At 58.3% G+C, this 22143-nt stretch overlaps 1 protein-coding gene across 4 annotated transcripts; it reads left to right on the top strand.

Annotated features, from left to right (window-relative positions):
- The first annotated feature begins 331 nt into the window (after positions 1-331).
- On the top strand, positions 332-22143 carry MIER2 (MIER family member 2). Of its 4 annotated transcripts, none has more exons than XM_057541234.1 (14): positions 332-377; positions 7941-8031; positions 8716-8858; positions 11865-11990; positions 12422-12545; positions 13072-13163; positions 13435-13504; positions 16928-17079; positions 17194-17275; positions 17365-17459; positions 19108-19232; positions 19316-19449; positions 20254-20692; positions 21170-22143. In XM_057541234.1, exons 1-14 carry the CDS (start codon positions 369-371, stop codon positions 21189-21191), a joined length of 1704 nt encoding a protein of 567 aa, XP_057397217.1. In that variant the 5' UTR covers positions 332-368; the 3' UTR covers positions 21192-22143. The 4 variants fall into 4 exon arrangements, with proteins under 4 accessions (XP_057397217.1, XP_057397219.1, XP_057397218.1 ...); XM_057541235.1 differs by lacking the exon at positions 332-377 and adding an exon at positions 7052-7075; XM_057541236.1 differs by lacking the exon at positions 7941-8031.

The following is a 22143-nucleotide window of genomic DNA, read 5'->3' on the forward strand; positions in this document are numbered from 1 at the left end:
CTCATGCCCGGGTGGCCCGTCATTCCTGGGCTCCGTGTCTTTACCTGTAACACGGGGGCACTACAGATTGGAAGGAGGAACGGGGACCAGTGCTTAAGGTGTGCTTATCAGGAATTGGCACTTCCACCACGGCATCGCCACCTCCCAGACGAGGCCAAGGTCCGCGAGACCCCGCAACCCGCGTATCCTGCGCATCCCGCGCCCGCCCGCGCGTCCCCGTCCGCGCACCTACTACGCGCCCGCCCGCCCGCGCCCCGCCCCCGGCCCCGCCCCGGCGCCCCCGCCCGCCCAGGGGCTGCAGCCAATGAGCGCGCGGCCCCGCATCCGGGGATCCCGGCGCGGCCACCGCCTCCCGCGCACACACGGCCATGGCGGAGGTGAGTGAGCGGGCCGGGGGAGCCGGCCCCCGCCCAGGCTTGCGCCCCCGCCGCCCGGCCCGGCCGCGTAGGGGGCCCCGGGCGCCGAGACCCCTCCCCGGGGCTCGGGGCCGGGCCGCGGCGCTGCTCCCGTCGGGGCCCGAGGGGCGCTGGGCTCCGTCGGCAGCCGCCCCCGGCCCCCCCTCCCGGCTGCCACATCGCGGGCGGCAGTGCGCATGTGTGGCGTGGGGGGGCGGGGGCGTGGGGTGGGGAGGGGGCTGCGGGGGCGGGGAAGGGGTGCGCGCCCGAGGTTTCCCGCTCCCCCGCCCGCCGCCCCCGGCGCCCGCCCCGCGTCTGCTAACTTCGCGGAGCACGGTCTCTCTCCGGACCCCGACTCACCAGACCCTCGCCCGCTGGACCTCCGCCCGCTGGCCACCCCTCCCCCCACGCCAGCGGGGCTCGCCCAGCAGAGTCGCACTCCCTCCGGACCCCAGCCCGCTGACCCCCTCACCCCCACCCCCGCGGCACTGACCCCAAGGAGTCGCGCTCCCGCCGGACTCCGGGCGGGACTGGAGCTCTGACCTGGGGCCCTCACGGCGCGGATCCGGCCCGCGGGGGGCGTAGGGCTGCCTTTATCGGCGGCTTGAAGTTACTTCTCCGAGCTTCCTCTCTCTGTCCGGAAAGCGGGCCCAAGGCCCCTTACCCCAAATCCTTGGGGCCAGATGGATGTTGGCAGTTCAGTGTTTCGGATTTGAGGGTTTGGGGTGTGATGTTTGAGCAAACTCACCTGGGATCGTCGGGATCAAGACACTGAATAGCTTCGTGGCGGGTCAAACCAGGGATGAAAAACTTTCACTTTGAGGGCTTTTTTGAATGTCGGATAAAACAGTGCGAACCTGCTCTCACTTTATAGGGCCCTAGTGAGGATGAAATGAATAATGCACCTATTAGGGACTCAGCAAACGTGACTCTTAGCGCAGACGTTCAGTTTGGGGATGCCAAGAAGGTCCCTGGACTCAGCAAGTGATCCTCATCCAATGGGTGGGGCCGCCCAGGCCCAGAGAGGAGCAGGCACCCACGCGGTGAGGTGCAGCCGGGTCCTGGGATGCTCGGCCTGGTTATGGGGCCACACTGGGTGTTTGTATCTTGGCACAGTGTGGGTGGATGTTGTGGAGGGCGGGACTGGCCATACTCTCCCACCAGTGACCTTCTCAGGGGCAGCGACAGGCCCTGCATTTGCGCCAAAAAGGGTGTGGGCATCTCAGTCCAAGGCCAGACCTCCCCAGCTAGTTCCTGCCTTACGCTGGATGGCTGGACCCAAAGGGCCCTTCCAGAGTAGTTCTCCTACCTTTCCTACCTTAGAAGATGTTTGGGGAAACAGGCCTCCTGGGTGGTGGCTGGACTTGTGGGACGGAGGCAGAAGCCGGGTCTCCCGACGGCCCAGCAGGGGCACGGCGCTTTGTGTGTGCGTCTGCCCCAGGGGCCAGCTGTTTTGGCCCGGCAGGTAGCTGCGTGTTACAGGTGGATGGGGCAGACTCCCAGCCAGCCCGCCCCGAGCGCTGCGGGGTTTGGCTGTTGACTCTGCCCTGCCCAGTGTCACGGCAGCCGGGTGTCCAGGGTGCTCCTGTTGTCCTGTGTCCAGTTTGGGGTGGTGCCTGTTGAGTGAATTGGGGTTGGTTTCCTAAAAGAAAGTCCGTATGCCTGGCTCCATGGGAGGCGCTTAGGGCCTGGCAGTGAAGGACAGCAGGTGTGCAAATTCCAGTCGTGGTGGGCATGGCCAGCCTCTGCCCAGGAGGCCCGTTGCATTTCTGGAGCCTCTTCTGTGTGACCTTGGGTCGGTCACTCTCTCTGAGATGGGGAGGTCTCATGAGATCTTGGATCCGCGCTTGCACAGAGAAGCTGAAACTTGTGCAATCACTGTCTTGAACTGATAAAAATGGCGATTCGTAACCGAGCAGTAAGTGCTTGATCAGGATTAGCTGCCTGATTTTTGTTGTCGCCAAAGTAGCCATCAGCACCGTGAGAGAAGGCGGGGTGCTTCATATTTTCCTCGAGGATCCCAGCTTACTCTTTGAAAAACCCGAGTCCACCATCTCTGTCTTGTGCTTAAAAGACACGGCCTTTTGTTGTGCTTAGAGGAAAGTGCATCTCCTCCCTGTGACCCTTGGCCCGGTGGCGTGATCTCTGAGGATCTCCCCCTGCACCCTCCTCCACCCCCTGGGCTCCTTCTGTTTCCCTGTGCTGTCTGCAGCCTTGGGGGGACTCTCTGTGTGGTGCCGTCCCGCTGCCCTGGAGGCCTCTGCCTGGAGACGGCCACACAGGCCCTCCCTAGTTGTGCAGGCCCCCTACCGCATTTTCCCCCCTCAGTACTGTGCACATCTGCTTGTTTGTTATCTGTATCCCCAACGAGATGGGTGACTCGTCAAGACTGGACAGGCAGAACCTGTTTGTCAGTTGAGTGCTGTGCACCCAGTGCCTCTTGCCTCCCGGCCCAGAGCGGGTGCTCTGCAGGCGGTCAGACAGGGATGAAGTGCTGGGTGGCCCAGCGGGACCAGGCACCTTTGCTGGGTGTGGGCGGGGGGTGGGGGGGTCTGGGTAACACTGCTGCCTGATGAGTCACCTCGACACTCAGTTCCTCAAAGCAGCCCTCGGTTTTTAATTACCTGTCACGGTTCTGAGGGCTGACTGGTCCCTCATGTGGTTGCGGTTGGTTGGCGGCTGGGCTGAGCCAGCCCCAGTGGAGGGAAGCTTCCTCGCCCCCGTGTGGCTGTGATGCCGCCTGCTGGCGTGGCCTCTCCTTGTGGCTTGTGCTTCCTCACAGCATGGGCGGCTGGTGGGAACTGCACTGCATTTCACAGCTTAGTCTTGGGGGTCACGTGGAAGCCCTCCCACCACCAGAGTCCCAGGCCCAGCCCTCGCACAGGGTGGGGAGGCACGTCGGTGTCCCGTGCCTGGAGGAACGCCTGTGGGTGGCGTGCCTGGGTGCAGCCACCTTGGAGGATGGCCTCCCACACTTCGCTGTGGGTTAGGCTCGGAGGGCTGAGCAGGAACCAGACGCTGCTCTGCTTCTTCCAGCAGTGCCTCCGTCTGAGCACTGGGCCCAGCCTTCCCGCCCTGGGCTTGCTTCTCCACCCCACTCGCCTTTGGGACCAAGTCCGTAGAATGCTGTCTTCCTTCCTTCTTTCCTCCCCCCCGCCCCTTTTTTTTTCCTTCTTTTTCTTTTTAACCCAGAACGTGCTTAGTCAGCTCCTCATCCGTTTCCTTCTCCCACCTTGGCAAAACAGGGGCCTTAGGCTTGGGCGGGACCATCCAGGGCAGGTGACTGACTTGACCTCTCTGAGCTTCAAGTCCCTTATTTCTCTTATGAAGAAAATGATTACACAACCTCTTGAGGACCCAGTGAGGAAATCAGTGTGGAAATTCCTACTAAACTTCTTTTTCTAAAATTTGAAAATTTAGTTTATTAACTATTCTATTTTTTTTTTTTGTAAACAGCCTTACTGAGGTATAATTCATTTACCATACAATTCACTCATTTTAATGTGTGCGATTCAGTGGTTCTTAGTATTTTCATAGAGTTGTGCAGCCATCACCAGTCAATTTTGGAACATTTTCACCAGCCCAAAAGAAACCATGCACTCATTAGTCATCTCTCCCCCATCCGTCTCCCCAGCCCCTGACAACCAGGAACCGACACTCTGTCTGTGGATTTGGCTGTTCTGGACGTTTCCCGTCAATGGAATCACACCCTGTGTGTCCTTCTGTGTCCTTCTTTTCTCACTGAGCATCGTATTCTCAAGGTTGTCCACGTTGTAGTGAGTGTCAGTGCTTCTCTCCTTTTCCTGGCTGAGTAATATTCCATCTGATGGCCATTTGGGTTCTTTCCTCCTTTGGCTGTTGTGAATCGTGCTGCTGAGAACACTCGTGAACAGGTCTTAGCGTGGATGAATGTTTTTGTCTGTCTTGGGTGTTGCAGGGAGGAGAGGCTTAACTTTTCCCTCTGCCCCCCTGGGTCCCTGGCTGGGGCCCCATGGCTCAGGCTGACAAGGGCAGCTTTGCAAGAGAGAAACAAGCAGCTTGTTAACCAGGTGGTGTGCATCATGCGGAAGAACCCGGCGAGGAGTCCCCAGAGGGGTGGTCAGGGCTCAGGAGCGTGTGAACAGCAGGGCGGTCAGTGCAGAGGGAAGGCCTTGACCTCTGGGGGCCGTGCCTTGCGGGCGGAGGAGAGCGGGGCTGGTCAGTAGACTGTGTGTGCTCTGCCTCGGGGCCGGGTCTGCTTTCTCACCTGCCTTCACTGATGGTCACCCTGTGCCAGGGTGGCGTGTTGGGGGGCATCCAGTGACACCCAGGTGTGTTCCCTGTGCTGTCCCATTGCACGTCCCCCCCCAAGTGCCCGCATTCCCCCCACACTTGATATCATGTGTCCTCCTGGTCACAGAACTGGTGTCTGACATGTGCTGATTTGCTGTCCCTAATGCTGAGCTTTGCTTCCACCTGCCGATTGGCCATTTGTGTATCTCTTTGAAGAAATGTCTATTCAGAGACTTTGCCTGTTAGTCTCTTTAGAAAGGGACTGTATGATTTGCAAATATCTTTTACCGGTCTGTGAGTTGTCTTTGCACTTTTATGATGGTGTCCTTTGAGGCACAAAAATTTTTAATTTTGATGAAGTCCAGTTTATCTATTTTTTGTTTTGTTGATTATGCTTTTTGTGTCTTATCTAAGAAACCATTGCCTGGTAAGAAAGATTTATCGCTATGATTTCTTCTAAGAGTTTTATAGTGTTAGCTCTTATATTTGAGGTCTTTGATCCAGTTTGAGTGAGTTTTTGTGTGTGGTGTGGGATAGGAGTTGAATGTTATTATTTTGCGTTTGGATATCCAATTGTCCTAGCACTGTTTGTTGAAAAGACTGTTCATTCTGCATTGAATTTTTCTGTCACCCCTTTAAAAATTCGCTTGACTGTAAATATATGGGTTTGTTTTTGAATTCTCAGTTTTATTAATTTGATCTAAATATCTAGCTTTATGTCACCACCACACTGTTTTGATTACTGTAGCTTTGGAGTACTTTTGAGATTGGGAAGTGTTCTTCCTTTTCAAGATTGTTCTAGCTGTTTGGGGTCCCCTGAGTTTTCATATGATTTTTGGAGTCTGTCAGTTTCTACGTAGAAGCCTGGTGGGATTCTGATAGGCATTTTGTTGAATCTGTAGATGAATTGGGGAGTATTGACATCTTAGCAATACTCTTTTGAGCTATGAATATAGTATGTCTTTCCATTTATGTAGATCTTTTAGTTTCTTTCAATGTGTTTTGTACTTTTCAGAGTATTAGTTTTGAATTTCTTTTGCTATATTTATTCCTAAGTGTTTTATTCTTTTTGGTGCTATTGGAAATGGAATTGTTTTCCTTATTTTCTTTTTGGATTGTTCATTGCTAGTATATAGGAGTAAAGTTGATTTTTGTAGGTTATCTTGTGTCTTGCAGCCTTGCTGAACTCATTTATTAGTTCTGGTTTCTTTAGTGGATTCTTTCGTATCCTCTGTGGCCCAGGTCATGACTTGCCTTTCCAATTTGGATTCCTTTTATTTTACTTTCCTGCCCCGACTGGTGCCTCCTCCAGGACGACGTTGTGAAGAGATGGTGCCCTGGTTTTGGGGGAGGCGCTAGCCATTCGCCTCAGGGTTGGCAGTAGCTGGGGTTTGGATGGACGCCCTTTTCAGGAAGTTCCCTTGCAGCCTTCATGTGTCGAGTGTTTTCATCATGAAAGGGTGTTGGACTCTGTTAAGTGCTGTCTCTGCATCTGCTGAGATGATTTTGGTGTGGATTTTGTGTTTAGTCTGTCGCTGTGCTGGTTGTGTTGGGTGTCACACCTGTGCTGCGTCCCTGCACTGAGCCTCTCCTCATTGGTGTGCAGTGTTCTCTGTATGTCGTTGAACTCAGTTTGCTTGGGTTTTGTTGAGTTTTGTGTTTCTGTTTGTAAGAGATATTGGTCTAGTTTTCTTGTTCTTAATACATTTTTGAACATCGTGATAATGGTAGGGTTTTTTTAAGACAATTAAAAAAAAGTTTATTTACTTATTTATTTGGCTGCCCTGGGTCTTTGTTGCGGCATGCGGGATCTTTAGTTGTGGCATGTGAACTCTTAGTTGCGGTGTGTGGGATCTAGTTCCCTGACCAGGGATTGAACCCAGGACCCCTGCGTTGGGAGCATGGAGTCTCAGCTACTGGACCACCAGGAAAGTCCCAGTGGTAGCTGTTATGATGCTTTCATTTGCACTTTAAAAAAATTTGAGGTATAACTTATGTGCTTTAAAATATACCCATCTAAAGTGTTTAATTCAGTGATTTTTAGTATGTTCACAAAGTTTTGAGACCTTCACTTTTATCTGGAACATTCCATCGTCCCAGAAAAACACCTGACCACATCAGCAGTCACCCTACCCCCTCCCCAGCCCCTGACAACCGGGAACCCACTGTCTGTCTGTGGATTTGCCTGTTCTGGATGTTTCCCATCAGTGGAATCACACCCTGTGTGTCCTTCTGTGTCTGGCTTCTCTCACTGATCATCGTGTTCTCAAGGTCTGTCCACGTGGTAGCGAGTGTCAGTGCTTCTCTCGTTTTCAGAGAGAAGTAATATTTTATCATAAGGATGGACACATCTTGTTTATTCATTCACCTGTTGATGGGCATTTGGGTGTTTACGCCTTTTGGCTGCGGTAAGTCATGCTTCTGTGAACACGTGTGTACACCTTTTATGGACATATGTTTTTGGTTCTTTTTGGTGTGTACCTAGGAGTAGAATTAATTGCTGGGTCATTTGGTAACTGTTTACTTTTGGAGGAATTGCCAGATTTCTCCATAGCGGCTCTTTGCCTTTTTTTTTTTTTTTTTTTTTTTAATTAATTAATTTATTTATCTATTTTTGACTGTGTTGGGTCTTCGTTTCTGTGCGAGGGCTTTCTCCAGTTGCGGCAAGCGGGAGCCACTCTTCATCGCGGTGCGCGGGCCTCTCACTATCGCGGCCTCTCTTGTTGCGGAGCACAGGCTCCAGACGCGCAGGCTCAGTAATTGTGGCTCGCGGGCCTAGTTGCTCCGCGGCATGTGGGATCTTCCCAGACCAGGGCTCGAACCCGTGTCCCCTACATTGGCAGGCAGATTCTCAACCACTGCGCCACCAGGGAAGCCCTCTTTGCCTTTTTAAGACAAAGTTTCGGAGGCTGGTCCCTTGTGCAGTGGCTGTGGTGTCAGCACCTGGCTGCGGGGTGTGGCACTAGGGCTGTGTGTGGGCCTGGGTCACCTGGGCCCCGTGTCCTGGGCTGTGGTCAGCACTGCTGGTGGCCGGCCGTCCCAGGCTCCTTACGGTGCCCATGGGTGCCGTTCCCGCCGCTGGCCCTAGGCCCTCCCTGCCTGTCTCCGCAGGGACGCTTGGACTCCAGCGCGGCTGCACACCTGGCCTGCCTTGCCCCACCCCCAGCCCTCGGAGGCCTCCTGTTACCTGGTGCCCCATGCCCCCGGGGCTGGCTCTGACCCTCGCCTGCTCTGTCTGGCCGCCGGCCCTAACCCTGCTCGTCTCCTCCGCAGGCCTCCTCGCTAGAGAGGCGGAGCCCTGGCCTGGCCTCTTGCCTCTCTCACAGCCTGTGCCCCGGGGAGCCCGGCTTGCAGACCACAGCAGGTACCTTCCTCCCCGGGGCCCGGGCCTTGGCAGGTGCGAGAGACGGCACACCGGCCCCTGGAGCCCCGGGATGGGGCGTGCGGGCGGGGTGGCCAGGGCTGTCTCCCGTTCTCCAGACCGAGTGCCTCCGTTCTCCAGACCTTCCTGGCCGGCCCGGGCCCAGGCTGGGGGCGGGGGCTGCAGGAGGGGGCGGTGCTGGGCAGGCACTCTCCCTCCCCGGGGCCCTGCGCTTCCCTGAGCTGGCCGCCTGCCTCTCCTGTCCGCTCCCTGTGGCTCTGCCCCCTCCTGCTGCACTCGGGACCCACGTGCAGGTCCAGCCTGGGCCCTCACTGCTCCCTGGCTGGGGTTGAGTGAGACCTAGCTATTTCCTTTTTTGTTTGTTTCTTCTAAAAATCAACTCGTTGAAGACCAGTCATGGAGAGAGAGCAGTGAACATATCCTGGTTCTTTTGGGAAAACCCGAGATCTGGTCACGTCCCCCAGCTGCTGGGCCGAGGCCAGAGGAGGGCTGAGCATCGGTTGGGCTGCTGCGTGCCAACCCCGGCCCGCGTGGACACGCGCGCGTGCATACACCCCTGTGGTGGCAGCTGGGCCCCCGAGGCTTCCTCCGCCCTGTGGTCCTCTGCAGAAGCTCGATGGTTGGGACGGTGGCAAGGAGCTCACACGGGCCGCTGTCTCCCCACAGTGGTGTCCATGGGGTCCGCGGACCATCAGTTCCACCTGGCGGAGATCCTGTCTCGGAACTACGGCGTCCGGGAGGAGCATGAGGGGGCCGCGCGGGGCCCGGAGAAGCCGGAGGAGGAGCTAGAGAAGGACTTCGTCTCCCAGGTACCCGGAGGGCGGGGCGTCCAGGGGGCCTCTGAGCTGCTCCGTCAGCTTAGTCTCCGAGCTCCTCGGACTCCATGGTGACCTGTGCCACCGGCCCTCTGTCTGCACAGGCCAGACCATGCTGGGCACTGAGGTCAAGGGATGGACCAGGCCAGTCCCGACTTCATGGGGCGCTGGGCTCCAGACGAGCGGGTGGCTGGACATTGAACTCACTGTTCTCAAACTTTTTGGCCCCAGAACCCCCTTTTGTGCTCTTAAAAATTATTTAGGGTCTCAAGGATCTTTGTTTATATTGGTGATATGACAAACCCATCATTAGTAGAAAGAACACATTTTTAGGGAAATGAAAAATAACTATTTTCCAGACAAAAAAATTAGGGAGAAGAGTGGACTAGTTTGACATTTTTGTAAATCTCTGTGAACGCTGTTTTTTAAGGCAGACGTTAGTCTGTTGTGATTTGTTCTTTTGGTTAAAGTGTAAATCTAGCCTCATATAGATCTGTTCTTGGAAAAGGGAGGAGTATTTAACAATCTTTTCAGATAATTGTGGATATTCTTTGATGCTGCTCCAAAATGCAGCAAGTGGTAGTTTTGTGGAGTGAATTCTATAACCAGATCCAGTAAAGTTTCTGTCCTTGGTGTTAAGATCCATTGGTCTTGACCTTGGAGTGATCTTGACCCGTGTGTGATCTTGTCACCTTCTGCGAGGATGAGATGTTTGGTGAATATTGGTTCCGTGACGTATGAGTCTTCCACATGTCCACAGAGCTCGCCGTATGAAATCTAGAAGGCACACGTTTGTTAATACCACAGACTGTGCTGCTTAAACAATAGAGATTTATTTTCGAGCAGTTTTGGAGGCCAGAAGTCCCAGACCAGGGCCTGGCAGGGCTGTGTCTGGTGGGGGCCTGCTTCCCGGCTGCAGACGTTGCTTCTCGCCATGTCCTCTCGGGGAGAGCTAGCTCTCTGGTGTCTCTTCTTATGAGGACACTGATCCTGTTGCATCAGGGCTCCATCCTTGTGGCCTCATTTAACTTCATTTATTTCCATAAAGGCCCCATCTCCAAACACAGTCACATTGGGGCTTCATCATTATCAATTTGGGGCGGGGGGACACACAAACATTCAGTCCATTAAATGTCAACACTGATCTCACCAGATGTCTTTTAAGTCCTGGGACTTGAGTGTTGTTTTAAGGAGTAATCATAGGGCATTTATTTAGCTTGGTGCTGTGTATCACTTGGTGCCCATTTGGTCTTATAACCAAAACATGTCTTCTGTTCAAAAAAGAAAAATCAAATTTTAAGGAGTTCAGCTTGAATTCAGAACTTCTCAAAAGTAACCAAAAAAAAAAAAAAACAAAACCAGCTATTCATTAGCTAAATTACCTCAGCTAAGCTTTCTTCGGGGGAGTTCTCTGGAGGTCCAGTGGTTAGGACTCTGCGCTTTCACTGATGTGACCCCCGTTCAATCCCTGATCAGGGAACTGAGATCCCCCAAGGCATACGGCACGGCCAAAAAAAAAAAAAAAAAAAAAATTTCTTCAGATATAATTTTTGTAAACTGATTAAGTAAAAGAAAGAACTTAATATCCAAAGTGAAATCAGAAACACCTGCCTTTTATATTCCCTTACCAGCAGGCATTGTGGTTTATGAAGTTCATGCTGTCAGATCCAAGTTTTCCAAAATTGGAATTTTGTGCTTGAAAGCTTTTACGCTGAGTTTTACTCCATCAAGAAGCGCAGTCAGTGGTCTCCCTCGTCTGCCCAGTGCCTGGCGGGAGGTGGGAGTTGTACGCCAGCCCTGAGCTCCAGGGTGCTGTCTCCATTACCTCCCCTTTCCTCCCACAGAAGATCAAAACGACACCCGCTCAGGGTGAGCTTTCATAAAATCCGTAGTGTCACACAGGAATTGCAGGGTATTCTTTAGTGAGACGGGCATCTCTTGAAGCCCTTAGTGAGCACGCGTTGACGCTCACGCACTTTGGTGCCCCTACCCTGACCTCAAAGGCTGCCCCAGCCGCCCCCATGCTGCTCCCTCAGGTCGCTTCCTGGGGAGCCACTGTGTCAGCTCCCACCCCACCCACAGGTGCACAGTTAGAAACTGGGAGAGGCACAGTGAGTGATCCCCACCGGGGGTGCTGTGAGAATAAAAGAGAGCCTGGTCAGGGAAACCCGAGAGGAAGGGCTGGGGGTCGGCGGGGAGGTCTTCCGCGGGGATCCGAAGCCCCCCAGGCAGGACTTGACAGCCAGAGAACGAGAGGGCGTGTCCAGGATTCTGGAAGCCGACTGTGACCCTCACTGGGTCAGGACGTAGCATGGCCAGCGGCACGAGCAGGCGAGGTTTGCAGAAACAGGATTGGAAAGCAGTACCAGAGTGGAAGGTAGTGGTAGTTTTTGTCTCTTCCTTCCTGGTAATTAAGGGTCTTATTTCTGTCTCTTGTCATATCGCGGTGGCTCCAAGTGTCAGCAGTGTTAGGCCGTGGGGCCCTCGAGCGTCCTCGTGTTCGTTGTTGGTGCGGTGAGGGTCAGCCGCCTCTCTGTTACATTGATGAGGCGTCCATCTCTTTACTTAGCATACTGAGGGTTTTAAAAAATCAGGAGTGATGTTGGTTTGACCAGATGCCTTTTTTACGTTTATTAAAGGGCCATGTTTTTCCCCTTCTGGTTTATTGATGTCCCGTGTGGTGACAGTTGACTTCCAGACACTGGGTGTCCTTGCGGTGCTTGAGTGGAGCTTGCACAGGCCTGGGCGGGGAGCTGGAGGTGGACGGGAGCCCGCCCGGCTCCGCCCTTCGCGGCCAGGGGCGTTGGGCAGACAGCGGCTGCCTCTGGGCTCAGGCATCTCATCAGTGCCCTCCTGGGGCTGTGAGGGGCCCTTAGACGAGGGGCTGGGCCTGCGGTTTGGCTGGGGTGAGTCCCTGTGACTAGTCGTGGGGCTGACGGGCTCAGGGGGTGGGGAAGCAGAGCCCCAGAGCAGCCCTGCCGACAGAGCCCTGCCCCCCAGAGCAGCGACATGCCCCTTGACGAGCTGCTGGCCCTCTATGGCTACGAGGCCTCGGACCCCATCTCGGAGCGCCAGAGCGAGGGCAGCGACGCCGCAGCCAACCTCCCGGACATGACCCTGGACAAGGTGAGGGGGCGGTTTTGGGGGTGGGCAGGAAGGCCCCGGACAGGCAGAAGCGCGGCTTATAGCCTGGCAGTGCGGGTGTAGCTAGTGCTGCTGGCTGTGGCCACACACCCGGGGTCAGGGTGGCCGCAGGGACGGCTCTGGGAGGGAGAGACGCTCCGGGTCCCGAGCAGGTCGTGGCCTGGCCAGGAGGGAGGGGCTCTGACTGTCCTCAGCCTCGGGGGGAGGCCGTGTCCCTCCCCGACTCGGTGGCCCTGGCTGGCCCACCCTCGTGCCAGTGCTTCGTCCGCGGAGCAGGGAGAGCTGCCCCGTGGGAGCCCTGCGTGCCTAGAGGGAGGCTCGTCCGCGTTGGCACCGTTACTGCTGTTCGGGTTAGGGTTATTTGAGATTGTTAAAACAAACTGCAAAAATGTTCTCTACTTTCTTGTTAAAAGGAACAAATAGCGAAGGATTTGCTTTCAGGGGAAGAAGAGGAAGAAACACAGTCCTCAGCCGATGACCTCACCCCATCTGTGACCTCCCATGAGGCCTCTGACCTTTTCCCTAATCAGAGTGGACGTAGGTGTCCCACCCGCTCCTACCCCTGGGCTGGCGGGGCAAGGAGGGGCCCTGGGCCGCTGGGGGCACAGACGTTGGGACCCCTGGGGGTGCCCTGCTCTTGTTCGAGCCCCTGTAGGGACCCGTCTCCCCTGCCCTGCCCTGCCAGTGAGCTGAGGCTGGTGACTTTGGTTTATGTGAGGAGGGAACGTGTTGGTTCCTGTGGCTGAAAGTCTGTTAGATCCAGCGTCCTCGGACCATGCACCCCTCACTCCTTGTGCGTCTCTGTGGCCTGAGCAGCAGCAGCGTGAGGTGCTGGGGGTCTGGGCCCCTGGTTTACGACTGCAGCAGAGGGCGGCCTCCTGAGTCCCCGCTTCTGTGCCCGTCACACCCCGTCACCTGGCCAGGGCCTGGACCCAGCCGCTTCTCAGGAGGGGCACACGTGGGGGTCAGGTGGATGGAGAGTGGGATGGAGGCCCCGGGGTCTGCTGGCTGGGGGGCCGCGCGGGGCCGAGGAGGTGCCTCACCTGCTCCTCTTTTCCCAAAGCCCGCTTCCTGCCTGATGCAGACAAGGAGCCTGGCTCCTCCAGCTCATCAGACACCGAGGAGGACCCGCTTCCCGCCAACAAGTGTAAGAAGGTGCGCGGCCCTGACCCTGCGGTGGCGCCCTCAGCGCGGCCTCTGCTGGGCTGGGACTCGACTGCGAGTGAGTGCCGTAGCCCCGAGGCCCCCCCGCCCCCGCCCCAGGAGCGGCTGCACTGGACACAGTCACACGCACAGCTGGCCTCTGCCTCCCCCCTCACACCTCGGGCCAGGCAGCCTGGCTCTGGGCGGCAGCCTGCAGCCCCCATCAGCACCGCGCGCCTGGGCCTCCGTCTGCCCTGACTCTCCTGGGCCTTTGCCTTTGCAGGAGATCATGGTTGGGCCTCAGTTCCAAGCCGACCTCAGCAAGCTGCACTCGAACCGCCAGGGTGAGAAGAGTAAGTGGGCCTGGGAGGTGGGGGGACAGGGAGCAGGAGAAACGCCAACCCCACTCCTCCAGGAGAGACTTGCGGGTCCAGCCAGAGCCAGTTCCCAGGTCCTCGGAGCGAGCCTGAGGGTCCTGGCCCAGGTCCGGTGGCCACCTCCCCGGGGCAGCTGAGCCTGCAGGACACTCTGGGAAGGGGCCGTCCCTCCCCGCTGGCTGGTCCTGGGCCCTGTGGGCCACCCTGTCCCCCGCTCCCCGTCCCCACCCCCAGGGCTGCTGCGCTTGTTCTCCTGGGTGTGTGGGCTCTTCCCATGTCACCCACGCGTCAGTCCCTCACCCCTTCCAGGGCTCGTCCCACATGCCCTCAGAGACGTGTGTCTTTCTGCGTTCCGCCTGGCCCCGTTCTTCAGGGCGCTCACCACCCTGGACTTGTTGTCTGTCTGTCTCTCGATACCACTGGCATGAGTGTGCGTCGCGTACGCTACGGTGTTGGGTTCCCTCGTGTGCACGCGCCGCGTTGGCTCATCCTCCTGCTGGTCAGTGTTCACAGTGGTTTGCCGTGTGGTTGTCTTCGTGGATACACACACTTGTTCCTGGGGCGTCATCACTAGGCACCGAGCGGGGCCCCCGCCAGCAGTGTGGGAGTTCCAGTTGCTCTATGTCCTCATCAGCGCTTGGTGTGGCCTGCCTTGTTGACCGGTGTGGAGTTGTGCCCTGTTGTGGCTTTAATTTGCGATTACTGGCCGCTTGGTGTCTCTTGCAAGGTGCCTGCTGAGGCCTTTCCCCTTTTAAATTGGGTTGCCTTTCTCTTGTGACTTGGGGGAGTCCTTTCTGCGTGGATGCACGTCCTTGGTTGGCTGTGTGCACGGCAGATGTTTTCTCCCAGTCTGTGGTGTCTGGTTTCAGTGAAATCCAGCTTATCTTTATTTTAACCACAATGGGTTTGTATGCTGTCTAGGGAGTCTGCAGGTCTTGAAGATACGCTCTTTTATTTCCCCTTTTATGTTGGCATCTATGATCTAATTTAATTTTAATGTATGCTTGGAGGTATGGGTCAGGGCTGACCCCCCCACTCCAGCCCTGCATATGGAAAAGTCCATTCTTTCCCCCACTGAACTGCAGTGTTGCCTTTATCAGAAATCATGTCCGTAATGTGTATCTGCCTTTTGGGGCTTCTCTTCTGTTGTTCTCTTGTCTAACCCTGGGTCCTTACCACTCTGTTAATTATTGCAGCTTTGAAGTTAGTCTGAGATGGTGCAAACCCTCCAACTTTGTAACTTTTATTTGTATGTCCATATAAGTTTTTAAATTAGCTTGTCATTTGTCTCAAAAATGCTTGCTAGGATTTTGATTATGGTTGCATTGGCTGTTTATTAATTTGGGGAGATTGATACATTAACGATATTGACACTTCCAGTTCACGAACATAGCTTACTTCTCTGCTTAGGTCTTCTTTATTTTCAGCAGTTTTAGAGTTTTCAGTGTAGCAGTCTTGTGAAATGCAGAAATGCAGTTTATTATTTTAAGTAATCTTGTACACAGTGACTTGGCTAAATTCACTTACTAATTTTATTACCTTGTAGATTCTTTTGCACTTTTAGACATATACAATCATATCATTTGTGTATGATAACTTTACTTCTTTCTTTGTGATCTTTTTATGTTTTATTTCTTTTTCTTGCATTACTGCACTGACTCCTTTTTTTCTTAAATTAAATTTATTTATTTATTTATTTATTTTTGGCTGTGTTGGGTCTTCATTGCTGTGTGCGGGCTCTCTCTAGTTGCGGTGAGCGGGGGCTACTCTTCGTTGTGGTGCACAGGCTTCTCATTGTGGTGGCTTCTCTTGTTGTGGAGCATGGGCTCTAGGTGCGCGGGCTTCAGTAGTTGTGGCATGCGGGCTCAGTAGTTGTGGCCCATGGGCTCTAGAGCTCAGGCTCAGTAGTTGTGGCGCACGGCCTTAGTTGCTCCGTGGCATGTGGGATCTTCCCGGACCAGGGCTCGAACCAGTGTCCCCTGCATTGGCAGGCGGGTTCTTAACCACTGCTTGGCCATTATCTCTTCAAAATTGGTCCTATGCTTTGTCCTCTTCCTCCGTGACTCTGTTATACATGTCTCAGGTTGCTTGACCATCTTACACATGTCCCACACTATGTTCTCTTTAAGCTTCAGTTTGATTTTTTTCAATGAAATTCTTTCCAATTTCACTAATCATGTCTTCTGCGGCTGTTGAAGCTGCACAGTGGGTTCATAATTCACGCATTGCATTTTCCAGCCCTAGAATGTCCGTGTGATTCTTTTGAATTGATTTCAGTTCTCTGCTGAAATTCTCCAGCTTTCCATTCATTTTGTCCTTTTCCCTAAGTCATTAATCATAGTTATACTGAAGTCCTGTCTGCTAGCTCTGATGTCCAGCTGTTTGTGGAGTTACGTGTTGTCACGTGGTTTTCCTCTCACCTTCACGCCATAGGTAGACACACGGCGATGGTGGCAGGTGTCGCTTTTTCTCTAGAGACGGGCTGGGACTCGGGGTTGACTTTGCAGATGGAGAGAGGTGGCCGCAGGTCTACAGGGGCGCCAGCCCCAGAGTCGCTGGTTCCCCCGCAAGAGCGAGCCCAGCATGGAGCTGGTTCCACTCTTCAGCCACTGCACTGGGTGTTTGGCTTGTGTGTGTTGTTTAGTTTTTGGCCCCTGTGGTTCTTCCCTGGGTAATCGAGAGATGCTGACACTGGGGTCTCCCCGGGCCTGGCCCTGAACTCTCCCTTCTGCCTCTTCCCCGCCACGTCCTTCCCCCCGCTGGAGGCTGTCCCCCCGCCCCCCACCCCCCAAAGCAGACTGCAGCCAGAGTCCCTTTCTTATCCTTCCTTAATGCATCTGCCCCCCTCCCCCGCCAGGGCAGGACCTCTACTGCCCTCTCCTCCCCTCCCTCCTCTCCTGGGAGGTCTGCTCTCACGTGGCTCGTGTGATGCTGAGGCGGCGGTTATGGGGACTGAGGCAGCTGTGGGCGCTCTTGCCCGAGCGAGGCCGCTGGCACCCAGGTCTCCCCACTGTGCTTGATTGAGTCTGGGCTCTTCTCGCTGCTCCCTTGGGCCTCTGCCTTTCGCCTCCCTGAGCTCGTCCTGCAGCCCCTCCTCACGGGCCACGCTCAGAAGTCCCCCTTCCAGCCTGGGCTAGTTGCTGTCCCCTCTGGGACCCTGGCCTTGATAACTGGCTGCTCAGGGCCCACTGACCTCCCACCCCTTCCTGCCTTCCCGCCACCTCGAGCACCCAGGTGCCCGGAACTGGCCCTGTGAGACGCGGAGGTGGAGGCCCAGGCCCCCGATGGGCCCTTGTCCTCCAGAGGGGCCGAGTTGGCCTGCTGGTGATGCTTTCGGGGAGGCGGTCAGAGGAGGTGCAGACTGCGTGCCAGCACGTGAACTTGCCCCCTCCTGCACAGTCTATGAGAATGAAGACCAGCTGCTCTGGGACCCCAACATCCTTCCTGAGAGGGAGGTGGAGGAGTTCCTGTACCGGGCGGCGAAGCGGCGGTGGCACGAGGTGGCTGAGTCTCAGCTCCCGGAGGGAGAGGCAGTGAAAGACAGCGAGCAGGTGGGCGGCCCTGGGGGTGGAGCAGCCGTGGGGCGGGGGCCAGCGTGCTTGTGTGATTGTGACGAACTCAAGGGGAACCACTTGTCCTGGGCAATGGTGGCTCCCCTCCCCCAGGCACTGTATGAGCTGGTGAAATGCAACTTCAATGCCGAGGAGGCCCTGCGGAGGCTGCGGTTCAACGTGAAGGTGATCCGAGGTGAGCGCAGTCCCAGCCCCGGCCCCCCCCGCCTGCCCCCCGCCGTGGACCACGCTGACCAAGCCCCCCCACCGCTCCAACCTTCGCAGACGGGCTGTGCGCCTGGAGCGAGGAGGAGCGCCGCAACTTCGAGCACGGCTTCCGTGTGCACGGCAAGAACTTCCACCTGATCCAGGCCAACAAGGTGAGGCCCTGCCCGCCCGCCGCGCCCCCGGCCCGCTGGGGGCTGCTCTGGGGCTGGAGGGCTTGGGAGCCGGCCCGGTGGTTGCCCACCCGCAGCGGGGGGTCAGAACGAACCCCCAGGCTCGTGGTGGGCTCCCCGGCTCACCTTCCTCTAGTTCCCCCATCCCCCGGGAAGGTTCCGATCTGGGGAGGGGTCTCGTGCCCACTGCCAGTCCCCCAGCGCTGACCCCCGCCTGGACCCCCCGTCACCCCCTTGTCGTGGGCACTGAGGGTCCCATGTTCACTCCATCCAGGGACACACTCTATCCCACCGTTGCACCAAATGGGCATGACCGAAGTGGCTGCTAACGCCAGGTCCCCATGCCCTTCTCCACATCCATGTCTCCCCCCCGCCTCACCCCCACCCCGTCCTCCCCAGGCCTGGTGTCCCTGACACCAGGCCTGGGTCACTGGTCTCCCCACACCCTGCCTTGGTGCTCCCTGCCTGCGGTTCCCTTGTAACGACTCCCACGTTGACCTCTGTCACTGCCCTGGCCCTCTCCCCCCAGAGAGGTCTGCCTGGCCAGGCGCCCGTGGCCCGTCTGGGAACCTGACTGTCCCTCTGCGCTGTCGCAGTGGCTCCCACTCCCGCCCCTCGCCCCTGTCTTGTCTTGCTCCCCTGGGGCCAGCAGCCCTGGCCATTCCCACTCCCCACGGGGATGCGGCAGTTGGAGAAGCAGGGCCTGGCCAGTACCGGGCTCACGCTTGGGGTCTGGGCGTCTTCCCTGGGAGGTTGGAGTGGGTGAGGGGCCCTCGCGGGGCTGCTGTAGGACAGGGATGGTGCCCCCCTGACCGAGCCCAGCACGCCCAGGCAGCACTTGGTCCTCTGGGACCGGTGCCCGCGGCTCCCGCCGCGCCTGTCCCATAGCGGAGGCCGCTTCTGCCCCAGAACGCCCTGGGCTGCTGCCTTTGTGTCCTGACCTGCTGTCTGCCGCACGCCCCCCACCCAGCTTAGGGCTCGTGGCCTCTCTCCCACTGGAGTCTCAGGTCTGCCGTGAAGCTGGCCCCGGGGAGGCTTGTTGCACGAGGGGGTTTCGGTGAGAAGATCAGGCAGTCCTTGGGTGCCCCTGCGCCTGCTTGTCTCAGCCCTCCCCGGGCACAGGCGTTGGGTCCCGCGGTGGTGGGGTTGTCAGCTGTGGGCGCAGCCCTGGCCTTGCTGCAGGTGATCCTCCGAGATGGGAAGATGCCCCGATTGCTCACCCTGGACACGAGCCCGCGGGGCCACCCTGGCCTTCCAGGGTGCAGGCCTTGGCTTTTCGTGCTACGTTGTAAACATGCCCTCAAGTTGGCTCACGCACCCGGCGTGCCCTTGTGCAGATGGCTCTCCCTGGAGCACCAGTGACGCCCACGCTCAGCGAGAAGTGGGCTCGCTCCGCATACTCTCTGGGCCGGGGTTGTCCGACCCCCTCCGCCGGGCCCGTGAGGAACAGAGCACACGTGGGTGCGGCCGTCCTCGGGGCGTCTGGGACGAGGGAGGCGGACGGTGGGCCTGGAGCCGAGGCTGGGCATGGAGCGGGAGCCACGAGATGGGGTGCTGAGCTAAGGGCACGGGGCGGTGGGGAGCAGGCTGGGAAGGGGCTGGGAGCCAAGCTGACCGGCACCGCCCGCAGGTGCGCACACGGTCTGTGGGTGAGTGCGTGGAGTATTACTACCTGTGGAAGAAGTCTGAGCGCTACGACTACTTCTCCCAGCAGACGCGGCTGGGCCGCCGGAAGTACGGCCCGTCGGGAACCACGTACGTGCCGGGTGCCCGCGGGGCAGTGGGGGAGGCACCCTGGCCCGAGGCAGCCCCTGCCCTCACCTTTCCTCTCCCTGCAGGGACGCGGACCAGGACCTGGACGGCGGTGACCCCGATGGCCCTGGCCGCCCCCGCTCCTCGCCGCCCCTGCCTCTGCCCGCCACTGCCGACGGCCCGGGCCCTGAGCGGGACGCCCTAGCCCGGGTGCACACCGGTGAGTGGGGGGTGGCCCCTTTTCTCGGGGGGCACTTCTCCCTGGCAGCCCGACCTGGGCTGGTGGACACGGAGGAGCGAGTGGCATCTGGGGGCCAATGTCCCTTCACCCCCACGTGGTCTCACAGGGTGTCACACACGAGTCATCCTTGGGACTTGGCTCTCCACATGGGGGTAACTTGTGCGGCCTGGGCCCCAAGTGGGGCTCCTCTGCAGTCCCAGGTGGCAGCCCAGGGGGTGTTGCGCCCCCTTTGGCGTCCGGGCCCAGGGCCGTGCGGGAGCAGGACAGAGCCCAGGTGGCGACTGCAGTTTCTGAAGGGGACCTCAGGGGACAAGGATGCTGCTTTGTGGGGCTGCTGGACGCTGGGGCTTCCCTTGTCCTGGTTCCAGGGTCCAGTTGGGTCTGTGGTTTGCCCGGAGGGTTGTCCGCGTGCCTGGCCCCACGGCCGTGTGCAGAAGCTCCCCGAGTCCATGTCCCCCTCACTTTGTGAACGTGCTGTGTCCTGTCCTGCCCTAAAAGATGGGGGTCACGACCTTCCCAGGCAGGGCCCTTAGCCTCAGTGTGCTCTTCTGGTGTGACAGGGCATTTCTGCATCCCTGTGTGTCTTACGTGTTTGTGTGAGAGCGTTTTGTGAGGAGGGGTCCTTGGCTTTGCTGGACCCGGCAGGTTGGAGCCCCGCACCGGGCACAGCCTGAGGTGACCGTGGCTTTTGGGCGAGCGGGCCGTACCAGGTTGCCCTTGACCCGGTGGAGCTGGGCATGGGTGTTGTCGGGGCCTGGCCACAGCCGTGTTCTCCCCCCACAGAGCCCCTGAGTGTGGGCAGCAGCACGTCTGGGAGTCTCGGTGAGCCCGGCGAGGGCCCCGACGGTCCCCCGTCCTCGGAGCCAGGGCCCTGTTCGTTCCAGCCACTGGACGTAGACGCGCCCTCGGCCGTGCCCTTGCCTCGGCGGCCCCCAGCCCTGGCTGAGCCGGCCTTCTACTCCCCCACCACGGCTGCTTCAGAGCCCGGTGCCAGCCCAAGGCTGGCTGTGGACTTGGCCCTGCCCGGGGCCCTCCCCGAGGAGCTGCCCCTCATCTCCAGCCACGTGGATATGGACGGAGAACCCGAGGAGGCCGTGGCCCCCGCACAGGTGGCTTTGTCGGTTGCCGAGTTTGGACTCATCGGCATCGGGGATGTGAATCCCTTCCTGGCCGCCCACCCCACGTGCCCGGCCCCTGGGCTGCACTCGGAGCCCCTGTCACAGTGAGTGCGGCCCCTCCCCGCCCCACCCCCAGCTGCTGTACCCTAGCCTCAGGCCAAGCTGAGGCCAGCGGGAGGGGTTGCCCCCAGGGCCCAAGGATGCAGGGCCCACGGAGCAGGCTAGCGGTTTCTTTGGCTTTATTCTCTGTTTTTTATTTGGCTTATTTAGCTTCCTGGCTAGGTAATACATTCATGTGGCTCAAAATCCAAGAAGGTACAAACGGGGCCAGTGCCAGGTTCCTCCCGGCCCTGCCGAGCTGTCAGCCCTCCCAGCCCTCCCCAGGCAGCAGCCGAGGACAGTGCTGCCTCGGTAGGGGGAGGCCAGGCGGCTGTGCGGGCTGTGGGGGCGGCGTCTGCCGGCGAGGCGGGGGCGGGGCCACGGTCCAGCCCGCGTCCCGCCCACGCCCCGCCCGCGCCCCGCACCGGGCCTCTTGCTCTGGGGTTGCACTTACCTCCTGTCTCTCCCTCTCTCCCCTGCAGCTGTAACGTGATGACCTGTTGATCCCTAGCCACAGGCGGGCGTGTGTGGCCCAGATTGGACTTGGGGCCGCCGTGAGGCCTGCCTGTCAGTCTTCCTGACCCTCCCCTCCTCGCGGGCCTCCGGTAGCTCCTCTGCTCAGAGCACGTCGAGGACCGGGCTGAGCGGTGGCCCCTCCCCACGCCACACACGCACCAGCACCGCTGCCTGGCTCCAGCCTCTGCGCCACCACAGGACCGGTCGGGCGGCTGGGCGCTGAGGGCTGGCCCGTCCAGCCAGCAGAGGCGAGGAAGGCGTCCCGGCCCCGCCAGGGACGTGGGGAGGTGGGGCCGGACGCCGCCCCTACCAGCAGCCTCCGCCGGCACCCTCTGCACTCTGCTCGCCTGTCTCCCTGCGCCTGGCCGGACTGCGGGCTGCCCCCGCCCAGGGCTCAGGGGGCAGCTGCTACTCGGTGCCAAACCCTGTGGGGCACAGAGCCATATACCTCGATGTCGGCCCGCCCCGCCCTGACGTCCACCCGCTCTCTCCACTTCAGGAAAAGCCGCACTTTATGCCCCCACCCCACCCCCACCCCGGGGCCCCGTCAGCTTCGGGCGTGGGTCTGAGGACGCAGAACTCACAGCCCCTTGGTACCGAGGCCTTTGGCCTGCCGCACTGAGGGGCCCGGCTCCAGCCCGTTTCCCTGACCCCCTAGGTCGTGTTTCTGTTGAGGCTTTCCAGCAAGACGGCTTGGGGTCCTGGGCCTTCTCCTCTCCAGCCTCCTCGTTTTATTTATATTTCTGTTTACAAATCGGAGTGGGGTCCTCCAGGGGCAGGGCAGCGCTCCCGGCCCCGGTGTCACCAAGGGGGGCTTTGGCTCGAGCCCGTCCGCAGGGCCGGACTCGACCTTCCCTCGGACCACCAAGGACCGCACTGTGAAGTGACAACTGCCTTGACCCCCTTGCTGTTTTATTTATTAAACTTGATTTGAAGCCCC

The sequence above is a fragment of the Balaenoptera acutorostrata genome, chromosome 2 (genome assembly GCF_949987535.1).
Source record: "Balaenoptera acutorostrata chromosome 2, mBalAcu1.1, whole genome shotgun sequence".
NCBI lineage: Eukaryota > Metazoa > Chordata > Mammalia > Artiodactyla > Balaenopteridae > Balaenoptera > Balaenoptera acutorostrata.

Excerpts from the sequence above, each read along its gene's own strand:
- MIER2 (XM_057541234.1), top strand. Across the intron at positions 11,991-12,421 it reads CGGACATGACCCTGGACAAG|GAACAAATAGCGAAGGATTT; the intron begins GTGAGGGGGCGG and ends TCTTGTTAAAAG. Across the intron at positions 12,546-13,071 it reads TTTCCCTAATCAGAGTGGAC|CCCGCTTCCTGCCTGATGCA; the intron begins GTAGGTGTCCCA and ends CTTTTCCCAAAG.